Here is a 13,330-nt window from a genome sequence, read left to right on the forward strand (position 1 = left end):
TGAGGGTAAAAGTAATCAAAAGCTTCAGACTTCAAAAAATTTAGAAAAGAAATCAGACCACAATAGACATTTCTGGCAAGAAGAAATACAAAGATATTAACAGGAGTCTGATCGGCAAAACACAGATGATAGGATAGATAGATAGATAGATAGATAGATAGATAGATAGATGATAGATAAATTGATAGATACATACATAATAGGCAACGTGGAGTCTAAGTTTGGTCTCTAGACTCCAGCTGACCTGTATTCAAATCATTTCAAAGCATTTCTGTTATCTGCCAACTATATACAACTCCAGGCAAGTTGTTTAATCTTTATTTGCTAACCCATAAAATAAGGGTCATTATACGATCTACCCTAAAAGGTTGTTTGGAGGACTAAGTAAGATCATGTTTATAAAACCTTTAGAATGGTACTTGGCACATAAACACTAGTTAATGTTGGACATCGTTATTTTTAAAACACAAAAACTCACATAAGATTTGTGTGAATTTCAATAGATATTTGTAATTACTGGCAGCAATATTTATTTATTGCATCTGTGCAAAAAGAAATTTTAAAATTAATTTGATTTTTACAACAACCCTCAGAGAGGTTAGGGCAAATAATGTTATTGCCAACTTGCGAATAGGGAAATGGAAATCCACCCAGGGAACTGATTTGCCTGTGATCACTCAAGTCTCACCACCAAGTTCAAAAGCTCAGTACTCTGCTTCTAAGTACAGGGTTCATTCTTACCTGACACTGTTTTCAACTACATTCAGTAAATAAACTAGTCTTTCAAAGTATTGTCAGCCTGCCCTACATGTGTTTTACTTTATATTTGTATCATTTTCACTGTACGAGTTTATTTATTGTTAGAACTTTGGTAGAAATGGTATGGCTAAAGAACTTACACTCAAGTTTTATTTTATATTTCCCTCTTAAGCAAATTAAACATAGCCTTCTGCCTCTGCCATCTCATTTACACTAATTAGTCGCTTATCATTAGAGCCAAGATAACTTTCACCCAGCTAATCATGACTTTTGATTAGTGTCCTGCAGATGAATGCATTTCTTAGAGAGGGCCTCTCGTCCCTGGTAGAGACCCCATGCCACAGAACTTCAGCCATCCTTCATGAAGTGGTACCCTGGGGAGGGAATCATACAACCCCTCATCTAATTACCAACCCAAGGTGGGACAACTGCCAACTAGTGGGATGGCAAAAAAAAAGGAGGGGACAGGTGATAGATTAGACCCCGTGTTCTCAAAGTAACTGCAACTCTTGCTTTCATTTTCAAAGAGAGTGATTGTGTAATGCTTTCTCTAGTCATCATAAGAACAGGCATTCATCACGGATAAGCTTACATTTATTTTACTTATTTATTTTTTTGAGTTGGAGTCTCACTCTGTCGCCCAGACTGGAGTGCAGTGGCCGCTCCCAGTCACTGCAGCCTCGACCTGCTGGATTCCGGCGATTCTTCCGCCTCAGCCTTCTGAGTAGCCGGAATTACAGGCATGCGCTACCATGCCTGGCTGATTTTTTTATTTATTGTAGAGATGAGGTCTCGCCAAGTTGCCCAGGCGAGTCTCGAAACCGTGGGCTCAGGCAATCCACTCACCTCAGCCTCCCAAAGCGCGGGATCACAGGCTGAGCCACCAAACCCTGCAAGCTTACCTTTATAAGGAATAACCAACAGAAGTACAGCTTGAGACAAAACATACAGTTGTGCAAAACATAATGAAATTTTCCAGTTTATGGCAAAATCTTGCAAACTGGAAGCTATTTTTTAAAAATATGTACTCCATTTTATTTTATTCCTCACATGGCTTTCTTTTCCAAGTTAACTTTAGAAAGATCTTCGGGAATTTTTCTGAGAGTCCTGAAATGATCCTGATCAAACATGACTGTTATTTTCTTAGTTTTAACCTTTTGTGAAAGTATTGGCTGTTATGAAAATGTCTCTCTTTGCAGTGCTGTGTTTTTACAAGAATTTCCATGCTGCTCAACTCAGAATGAGGAATTTCAGATCATTTTCTTTGTCACCACTACGTCTTCAAAAGATAGGAGCAAGATCTATGAAATGAAATCATGTATATTATTTTTTATTTTTATATTTGTCGTATACCCATTCTATTAGATATTTAACCAAAAAGTATTCAAAGGTAATATTTGCAAAGAACAATACGCACAATTTAGATAGAGCATACCATTTCCAACAAGTTTTCACATTCACATGTTGGTCACAGCATTGAACCAGACATAAAATATCTCTGACTCTCAAGCCTATTATTTATACTGCACTGTTCTTCCTTAAGTCAACTTTACCATCTGCTAATTAATTGCATGGTAATGTCTTTATGAGTATATTATTGTTCTTATAATATCTATTTTTTTAAGACCATATTCACTACATAAGTTTAAGAAAATGCTTAGTGTGTTAAAATTTTATAGTTCACTTTTTTTTGTTTTGTGGTTTGCCTCTTCCTGTTGTAATCTATAGTTGAAGAAATTAAATAAGGCCTTGCAGACAAAAATGTCATATTTTCCTAGAAATTTATTGAAAGTAAATGTGGACTTCTTTGTTTATAGCTTGATGAATCTTATTTTTATTAAATGAGTAATTTTTGTTGGGTGAATATCAGAAATATCTGCAGCTCAGAAGTATATATGTTTTGTAATTATTTGGTTAAAAGGCTGTGACTCTACTCAACACTCAATGGAAAGATGGGGGAAAGACCAGAAAGGTAATTCAAGAAAAACAGAACAAAATTGATCCTCAAACATATGAAAAACTGTTCAAACTCATTTATAAGTAAAGAGATGCAAAGTAAAGCAGAATAGATACTATAACCAGACAAGTCTACATTATTTTCAAGTATTATTTTCATTTACCAAAACAGCAGAGACTTTTTGTTGTTGTTGTTGTTAAGTCAGAGTCTCACTTTGTCGCCCAGACTAGAGTGCAGTGGCACTCTCAGGCCACCACAGCCCCAACCTGCTGGGCTCAGGCAATCTTTCCACCTCAGCCTTCCAAGAAACTGAAATTGCAGGCGCATGCCACCACACCCTGCTAAGTTTTTTTGATTAATTGTAGAGACAAGGTCTTGCCAAGTAGCTCAGGCTGGTCTTGAACCCCTGGAGGCAATCTTCTCGTCTCTGCCTCCCAAAGTGATGGCTCACGCCCAGCCTGCAGAGACTTTCTAAAGTGATTATCTCCATTACCTAAAAAGCATAGTGTTTAACTGAGTATAATGTGATTAATAGAACATGCACATATTGTCCTTATACTGTTTGCAGTCTAATTTTAGACACACACATTAAAATATTTCTATATGTAATCATATAAGCAGTGCTAATGCCCCTGAAATAAAAATACTGGGTATCAAAGAAACTATCTGGGAGGGCCTAATTTACATTGGAGGGTCCAGAAATCCCTCTTTATGCAAGTCTACTTTGGACCTGGAGATCACACCAGGCTTTGTAAGTCATTTAAGGTTGTAGGTTTTGCCATAAATGTGGGAAGCTACAGAAGTGGTTTAAGCAGAGAAACAGTGGGATCCAGTTTTTATTTTAAAATGATGACTGGCTGCTGGGTGAAGAATGGGTGAGAGTAAACATTTTTCCTGGAGAACAGTTTGTAATGCACAAAGACTTGAAAATGCATAGTCCAGTAATTGTTAGATGTGTATCCTAAGGCAATAATCAGTACTATATTCAAAGATTTTTATGTAAACATATTTATCACACTATCATTGGTAACAGCAAAAATTTTAAAACAGCCTTTTTAATAGGGGTATGGTTAAATAACAATATAGCCTTATGGTAGAATATTATGCTGTCATTAAAATTTAAATCATAGAGAAATTTTACAGAGTATATACCAAATGTTTTAATATTACTATTCACAGCAAAAAGATATTGGAAGTAAATAATCAAAGCATTTCTAGTAGTTATGTTTAAATTATGAGATACAAGGAGCTTTTTGTTTTTGATTTATATATTTTCAAAGGTTGTAAACTGAACATATATTTCTTTTATAGAGCAAGTGTTATGTACATTTTAATTCTAGACTTCGTATTTTATAACTAATGCCAACTTTATTATTTAAATATGTATTTCTGTAGAATTTTTCTCACCTTTTAAAAACACTACATGTTGTCTTACGTGTTTGTGAAACTGACATGTTGCAAACGTTTTTAATTGGTGCAATATTTGTGCATGTTTCTAACAAGCAATGTATTTCTCTACGTTCTTTATCCTTTTATAGGCATTTGCCTGGTGGCCTGACTTGTTGGCTGAACATGCAGAGAAGTTTTGGGCTCTATTCACAGTGGATATGGATACGGCACTGGAGGCTCAACCACAAGACTCTTGGGATAGTTTTCCTCTTTTCCAACTGCTTAATAATTTCCTCAGAAATGACAGTGAGCACTTGCATTTTCTTTCGTATGTGAAGTAAGGAGGGTGGGGATTGTTGTGTATGTATTGACAAAGCCCTAGCAGGGGCCCACAAGAGCTGGCATGGGTAACATTTAGATGTGCTCAGCCTCCCTGATGAAGTCAGGCCAGAGTGTGGGAGAGACCAGGGACGCTCCCACATTGCGCCTCTGGGCTCTGACAGTCCTCTAATTCCTACTCTCCTGCCTTTTCTCAGGTCTAATAACATAGGAATTCTTGTCACTGTACCTTGTGAGTCAGAAAATCTTCAAATGGAGGCATTTCTAAAGTACTTGAGAATATTTGCATCTCTGAGAGATACTTTAAAAGTGTGTCATTATTCTGCCAGGCACAGTGGCTCATTCATGCCTGTAATCCCAGCACTTTGGGAGGCTTGGTGCCAGAAGTTTGAGACCAGCTTGGGCAACATAGCAAGACCCCGTCTCCTCAAAATATCAAAAAATTAGCCAGGGTGGTGGCATACAACTTTAGTGGCAGCTACTCAGGAGGCCGAGGCAAAAGCATTATTGAGCCCAGGAGTTTGAGACTGTGGTGAACCATGATCATGCCACTGCGCTCCAGCAGGAGGGAAGGAGGGAAAGAGGGAGGGAGGGAGGGAGGGAATAATTATTCTAGAAATCTTAAGGCTCCTACTAAAATTCATTGTAGTAATACTGTTGGCCCAACAGCGGGTTCATTTCTACTAGATGATAGTCCAATATTGCTATATGGTATGAATTATTTATTATTTACAAATTACAGAGAATGTAAACGTTCTCTATTGAGACTTTTTCTCAATGCAATAATAACTCCTACAGTTATTCTTGTAGATGGTCTTCTAGCAACCAGCACCAACTTTGTTTTTCATCAAGATTTTTACATATAGTTTCCTAGGACTTGCCTGTGGTGATTTGTTTTTTTTTTTTGTTTGTTTGTTTTTTCATTTTTGCTTAGTCTCAAGTTTGGTTACCACTGACAGCCTCATTTCAATACTTGCAGTAGTCATGGATCACTTATTCCCAACTCAATAAAATTCTTCTCATTGGAGACCAGTGGAACTCTGCCTCCTCCTCATCTCTGGCTTTGACTTGTTCTCTCTGATCAGTGCAGCAGTCATCTTCCATCATGTATTTTCTTCTCCACCCCATTATTCCCATGTAATTCAATGATTTCTCACATGTTGGGGTTTTCATGCCCATCGCCATTCTTACCCCTTCTCATAAGAAATAGAACTCATTCCATTTCTCAGTGCTGCTCTGGAATGTGGTGCTGAGAACACAGTACTCATCATGTGATGTGAATAACCGGTCCCCAATGAGAGGCACCTTGCTTCTGCCCTGTCTTCCTGCAGCCCAAGGGTGTTCTAACTCTCCAAAGGAACTTCATGCTGTTGATACATTGAGAACTTTCTGGATGTTAAAATTCCAAATCTTGTCATTGTTCTTTTCCCAGAAGGCCACTGCTATATCCTTCCAGTTTTAAACCTCAATTCATGTTTTGCAGTTGTCTCTTTTTTTCTAAGTTCTGTATTGATTTTGTTCATCACTCTAGTTCAGTGTTTCTTACCTCCTTTGGTTGCTCATCCCTTTGAGTCTGTGATAAAATGAGGGGGAAAATATATATATAGATATGCATTGTGCGTAATATTGTACTTCCCATGGACATCTGGATTTAGGATGTTAGATTAAAAACCTCTGTTCTAATAAAACAGGCATCATGTTATAAGAATTAATAGCATGGGCTTTGGTGCCAGACAGATTTATATCTCTCTGCCACTTACTACCTGACCTTTGCCAATAGCTTAATCTCTCCAAATATTTGCTTCTTTATCTATAAAAGAAGGAGAATAATAGCATATATAGTGTCTTTGGCAGTGAAGATGAAATAAGATGACAACTCACATATAATAGATGTTAAATATTATAGATATTATTAGTCTTGTTAAAATTTCAGTTTTGATTATTTTAGTCACGTTATTCATTTTCCTATACAATTTCATTTCGTCGCTATTTATTATAAAGCCAAAGGACTAAGCTACAATTCCTACCTCAGATTCAACCACGATGCCTGCTCTGAGAAGTGGCCAACAAACCCACATTCAATCAAACCCACATTCAATTATCCATGTGGTGAATCGATCATTCTGCGGATTCTCCTCAGCCAGTTTTGTTTTTTTTTTTTTTGAGTTGGAGTCTCACTCTTGTCTCCCAGGCTGGAGTGCAGTGGCATGCTCATGGCCACCACAGCCTCGACTTGCCGGGCCTTGGCGATTCTTCTACCTCAGCCTTCCAAGCAGCTGGAACTGCAGACACACACCACCACGCCTGGCTAGTTTTTGTGATTTATTGTAGAGATGAGGTCTCACCAAGTTGCCCAGGCTGGTCTCGAACCCTTGGACTCAGGCAATCCTCTCGCCTCCGCCTCCCAAAGTGCTGGGGTTACAGACTGAGCCACCACACCTGGCCGACTCAGCCAGTTTTAAAATTCCAATTTGGTTTGTTTCTGCCAGTAAGTAGAGTTGGAATAACTATCTTCATTTCTCAGTTTTCTATCATTATTCATTTTCTGCTAAGAAATTACAAGTCAGATTTTTAATAATATCTGAAGGCAATGTATTACAATAAACCTGCTGCCAAAAATAAATACATGTATTATGAATTAAATCCCTGAATAAATAACAGTAGAATTTTTTTTTTTTTTAGTGGAGTACAGGGGCTTGATCACGACAATCGCAGCTCATGGCAACCTCAGCATCCCGAGTATTTGGGACTATAGTCACGTGCCACCAAATCCAGTTTTGTTTTGTTTTTTTTCTTAGAGACAAGTTTTTGCTAGTTTCCCAGGCTGGTCTTGAACTCCTGGGCTCAAGCAGTCTTTCTGCCTTGGCCTCCCAAAGTGCTGGGAGTACAGGCATGAGCCACCACCATACCTGGTCCAAGTGTAGGATGTTTGTTTTCAACACACTTATTTCTCTATTTGGATAAAAACTTGAGAATTGACCATATTTACATGTATGTTGGGGTTTATTCTAAAATTAGGCATTTATTAATGTTCATAGTCAAGCAGTCAGTAAAGATGATGGATAATTTAACTTATTCAAAATATTACAGTTTATTTTATAGATAAAACAAGACATTTTATAGATTTATTAGAAATTTTGGGGTTTCTCTAATTTTGGGGTTTTTCTTCTTTTTGTGGTTCCTCTACCACAACTCTGATGAATTAATTTTTTTATATTTATTTTTAAAAAGAAATTTTTTCACTGCAAGTGTAAATTATGGGATAGCAAGATAAGAACTACAAAAATTTTATATTTAGCCATATTTGCAAATATTTAACTTACAAGAGTTTCCTAAACCTCTTCTGTTTGATACCATTTCAAACTATTGACTACTATCAAATACATAATATATTGCCTTGTGCTATTTTGTTGTATAGTATGTAATCAAAATAGAGAAACATTTGTTACTGATCTTCTTTGAGCACTGTCAATTTTGCAGATAAGTCTACATCTTGGTTTTGATTCAGCAGTGATTAACAGATTTTAGAAAACATCAATTATATCTGAGAAAAAACAGCTCTTCTATGTTATGAGGTAAATAGAAAAGTTCCCTAGTGCCATAATTTCCTTTTAGTACTGGGAGTATGGTGTGATCCAGGGAATTGAAATCGAAAGCAGTATGACTTTCATTCCCAAATCGCAAGTTGCTATCCAAAACCAAGACTACTGAGTCATTGGTAAAACATATTTTTTAAGCTATTAATATCATCCTTGATGATAATGGAGAATATTGTTAATAATTACATGTTTGTTTCATTACTTCTTGAGACCCTGACATGTTTAATGTCAACCAACAGCTGCCCCCAAGTTGTACTTTTGGAAAACTATGGGAAAATATTAAACTTTTTTCCTTTTAGTCCTCCTTGAAAAAAAACATTTACATCATGACCATGGCACTACAGTTTTTACCATATTGACCTAATTAGATTTATTGTTCAGATTCCAATGAATTACAACTTTAACAAAACAGGGATAATAGGACAGAGAACTCTGAATGTCCAATCTTGGAAAGGGGGCTGAAAAATAGTGCTTGCCTACATAGGTATAAGTCTGTGCATGTGTGCTACATTAAACGGGCTGCTAATTATACATAGATTTTTTTTTTTTTTTTAGTTGAAGTCTCACTCTGTCACCCAGGCTGGGTTGCAGTGGCATACTCACGGCCACCCCAGTGTTGACCTGCTGGGCTCCGGTGATCCTTCCACCTCAGCCTTCCAAGTAGCCGGAACCACAAGCACGTGCTTCTACACCCAGCTAATTTTTTATTTATTGTGGAGATGAGGTCTCACCAAGTTCCCCGAGCTGGTTTCAAACGCGCAAGCTAAGGCAATCCACTTGCTTCATTCTCCCAAAGTGCAGGGAGCCACCGAGCCCTGCCTTATACATGGATTTTTAAATAGTTATAATATATTGCTAATAATATCCCATATTTACGTTTTTTTCCCAAACATAAAATTTAAAATTACTAAGACTCTTCAAACTATATATATGGAGATATTAGCTAGAGTCTGTACTTTATTCGTGACTTGAAAACTTTGTAGCTGAATTTTTTATAAATAATTCAGATGTTCCCACTGGTTATTTATCAGCTTTCTTTTGTTAAAATCCTTACAGTTTGCTATGTAAAAATAGGTGTTCATCTTTTGGAGTGTGGAAGGGGTCTTAAACAAACCTTGAGAAAACTAAATTCCTAAGAGGGGGAAGCCTGGGCAAAGGCTTGACAGCTGGGATTTAGGGACAGAGGTGAGTGTCCAGCTCAATCTCATTCCAGAGTAACAAATGCAAATTTTCGGGGCACTTATAAAGTAATATAGTCTTTTTAAGAAAGATAAGTGATTCCTTGAACTTTTGTTTTTAGGGTTGTGGGGGGCAGAGAAAGAAAGTTGGTTCAAGGGTACAGAAAGGACCAGATTAAGGCTTGTGGGGTCTTAGCATATATGTTAGGAAAAGTCTGTGACAAGACTCTCCGGGACTGAACTAATTAGTCGGAAAAGGGCTTGAGACAGCAAATTTGGTTTCTATTTCAAGGAGTAAAAAAAGTCTGTCTGGGGCCTGTGTCTTTCCTTACAGTTTGCTGTGATTAGGGAAAGTCGTAGCTTGTAGAACCCTTGGAGATGAAATGTGGTTTTCCTCAAGGGAAGAGTACCAGCTGCACCACTACCTTAGCAACTATCCCCAATCTCCTACCCCTCACCGACTCACTCATTGATTCCCAGAGCAAGACTGATGATGAAGACAAACTCAGCTTCCTTCCTTTCTGGCCAAAAAAGACGAAGCTCCCACTGGCCTCTCCCCCCCTGCTTCTGTCCACCGTGTTCCACTCCCTCCTACTAAAGAGACAATTAGATGGGCAATCATTTTAAATGGTTTCTAAGGAAACAATTTTGAAAGAGAGATGCATCAAAATTGAGGAACAATAAATGTTTTCATAATGAAGCAATTAGTGTGATAGTTAAATGATACTGAATGGTTATAAAGCTGGTACAAATAAATTCTACCCTTGCATTCTATTCCTACAGTGGTTCTGTCAACAATAGATAGGGCAAGTGACTGCTTCTGACTAACGAAAGCCGTCTGCAAATGGCACAAATCATTTCTTTCAGCACTACTGAAAGAGGCAGACCCTTGGAGCTAGTTACCTTTTTAATCTGTGGATATGCTAGCAAGTGGCAAATGACCATTCTATTGGGAACTGATTCCCAAGTGAAAAATACTACGGTGCTTCTCCTTTAATTAACAGCCTTTTCACATTGCTAGCACATTAAAGCCGCCCTGAAGAACACCCGTGCTTATATAATCAATGTCACAGCATCTCTGCCTAAACGAATAATAAATATTCCAGCTCTACTCTAAGTGAAAACCTGTTCCTCAAGACTTTCATCTTCATAAAGATGGGCTTAGAAAAATCAAAAAAGGAAAAAATTGGAATGTGGTCTCATGAGGATAAAAAGGCTAGTGTTAATAATTAACAAGGAGAGTGAAGTGGAGTCAAATTAGCCATAATAGAGCCCAGAGTGACTGGCAAAGTCACCTCTCATTATCAAAAAACTCATTAAGAAATGAAGAGGTGGAAATCCCGCTGGGTTATTCTCACACTTAGGCTGTATCCGAGATTATTTTTCAAATTTCTTTCAAATGAAGAACGCTTAGGTCACTACATTATATATTAGGTTAATCTTCAAGCTTTGAAATAAGAACTGACACCTGCGTGTTACTCTACCTCGAGTGCTTAAATGAGCTGTGTATCTGAAATTCACGAATTGGTGTTTTTAGATGTATCTCTGTATATACATATACCAGGAACGATGCAGAACGGATGTAACTTCTAGATTACAGTAAGGCTGTGTGCCGACTTAGTTTTATAGATAGGCACTTTTACAAATGACAAAATGACCACCAAAATGTGAAAATGTCTTCAACTCTAATTCCCGTAGATGACTGAATTGAAAATTACATGTCAAGATTTGTTTTACTGACCAGTTAATAAAAGAAATATGAAAGCAGGGAGTTACTACCTTTTCGCCCTCAATTGATTTCCATATTACTGCTCTATTTTCTTTACTACATGTAGACATTTAAAAAAATTTTTTTACATTTGCTTTTTATATTTTCTTAGGATTTAATGACTTAAAGACAGTAACCTTCTCTAAAATGCCTGTGTGTCTTTCATAGCAGATTTGCATGAACACTTCTAACTTCTGAAGACCATGGTCACCAAGAACCCCACTCTTGAGGGTTGTTGATCATGTTACAGCCATACTTGACTGTTCCCATTGATGAGGGCAAGTATTGTGGGACATAACCCCCCAAATCAGAAGATTCTGGAGGTAGCTAGAGTAAAATGACTAACTTTTTATTTACCTTTAATATTAAATAATCTCAAAAGAAACAGAATGAGGACTGCAGGACCATGGGACTTCTTTGTTTATGTTTGCCCTAAGAGTTGGTTAAGATTGATATTGTTTTTTTTCCTGAATTAATCTCACAAGAGACAGATGTCAAATGCCTACAATTTACAAATTCCATGTACATGAACCCTGCGTGTATGGATAAATAAGAAATGATTTCCTGCCCTTGGAAAGCATAGAGTCTAGTGAAGGATATTCATGTATATGTACAACTAACAATAATGCAATACATTGTAGAAGCATAACTCAATTCTGAGCACTGTTCTATGAAATCTTTCATTAGCATTTGAACTTGGATTTGTTACACTTGGATTTATTGCCCGCAAAGCCAGAAACATTATAACATTTTTGCACTCTCATTCCTTCTACCTGTCTCTGTCTAGGTATACATGTATACACATATATACTGTATATATGTTTACAAATATACATTTTTTTCACAAGTCCCTCAAGGAGAAAGGGTAAGCTGGTTATGGTTTTCTGAAGTTATTATTGCTAGTGAAGACATAAATTGAATATTACCAAACTATATAAAATTAGTTACCAAATTTTTAATTAAAAGGATAATAAAATCCAATGTTTCCTGTTTTACCTAAATGGAATTCTCTCAGAGTTTCCTATAGGAGGTGGATTTATACTACTATTTATTCAATAAGCAGACATTTATTGAGTGCCTGCTTAATGTGCCAGATTCTTGACTGGGTGCTAATTTTAGGTCTCAAAGGGAGTTATGTCTTCCTATTCCATAGTGCTATTCTGGGCTGCAGTTCTCCTGCCTTTTCTCCTGAAGCCCATCTTCCTATTTCCCGTGATGGGAATCTTCATCATATGCATTTGTCCATGTGGGGAGAAACCTATTAATCTTTTTTTTTTTTTTTTTTGAGTTGGAGTTTCACTCCGTCGCCCAGACTGGAGTGCAGTGGCCGATCCCGGCCACCGCAACCTCGACCCACTGGGCTCTGGTGATCCTTCCGCCTCAGCCTTCCGAGTAGCCGGAATTACAGGCGCGCACTACTACGCCCAGCTGATTTTTTATTTATTGTAGAGATGAGGTCTCGCTGCCCAGGCGGGTCTCGAACCCGCGGGCTCAGGTAATCCACTCACCTCAGCCTCCCAAAGGCGCGGGATTACAGGCTGAGCCACCGAGTCTGGCTAGACGATTAATCTTATATCGTAGTTCATTGTTCTTGGGTTGATGCAATTTGTAGTCTCTTGAATAATTGTTGTTTTATGGCAAAGTCTGTTGATTTTATTGTGGTTGGTGTTGTGTGTTTATTTTGCTAGTCATGGATTACTCATTTCCTTCTGAGATGCCTAATTAGAATTTTAAGGAGAAAAATCGTCTTTTCTAGTCATCCACTAATGCTGGCTAATTGGAAGAGGGTGAGCATTATAAAATTGGATTTTATGGGTTCCAGAGTCAGCAGCATATTTTTACCCTAAAAGCAAGACACGAACTCTTTCCTTGCTTATTCTTTATTTTACAAAGTGATTATTGCCTTGGTAATTGTTATTAATTGGATCATAGTTTAAATTCTCTGTTGAAATCTTATTATTAAAAGCCTATAACAGCCGGGCTCGGTGGCTCAGCCTGTAATCCCGCGCCTTTGGGAGGCTGAGGTGAGTGGATTGTCTGAGCCTGTGGGTTCAAGACCCGCCTGGGCAGCGAGACCTCATCTCTACAATAAATCAAAAAAATCAGCCGGGCGTGGTAGCACATGCCTGTAATTCTGGTTACTTGGAAGGCTGAGGTGGAAGGATCACCGTAGTCCAGCAGGTCGAGGCTGCGGTGGCCTGGAGCGGCCACTGCACTCCAGTCTGGGCAACAGAGTGAGACTCCAACTCAAAAAAAGAAAGAAAAAAAAAAAAGCCTATAACAAGTGCTTTTGTAAATGTAAGACTCTTTTTGGTATGTTTGTTATGTAAATAGTCAACAC

General features: G+C 37.7%; 1 protein-coding gene across 14 annotated transcripts in view; it reads left to right on the forward strand.

Annotated features, from left to right (window-relative positions):
- CADPS2 (calcium dependent secretion activator 2) overlaps positions 1-13,330 on the forward strand; it is a 589,108-nt gene that overhangs the window by 493,235 nt on the left and 82,543 nt on the right. For all 14 annotated transcript variants that reach the window (XM_021715434.1, XM_008063869.1, XM_021715437.1 and 11 more), the window contains one exon: positions 4,255-4,411. In XM_021715434.1, coding sequence (XP_021571109.1) covers positions 4,255-4,411 — 157 coding nt within the window. The remainder of the gene's footprint in view (positions 1-4,254; positions 4,412-13,330) is intronic.

This window comes from Carlito syrichta, unplaced genomic scaffold, assembly GCF_000164805.1.
Source record: "Carlito syrichta isolate Samal-C Ts95f unplaced genomic scaffold, Tarsius_syrichta-2.0.1 Scaffold307112, whole genome shotgun sequence".
NCBI classification, from domain to species: domain Eukaryota; kingdom Metazoa; phylum Chordata; class Mammalia; order Primates; family Tarsiidae; genus Carlito; species Carlito syrichta.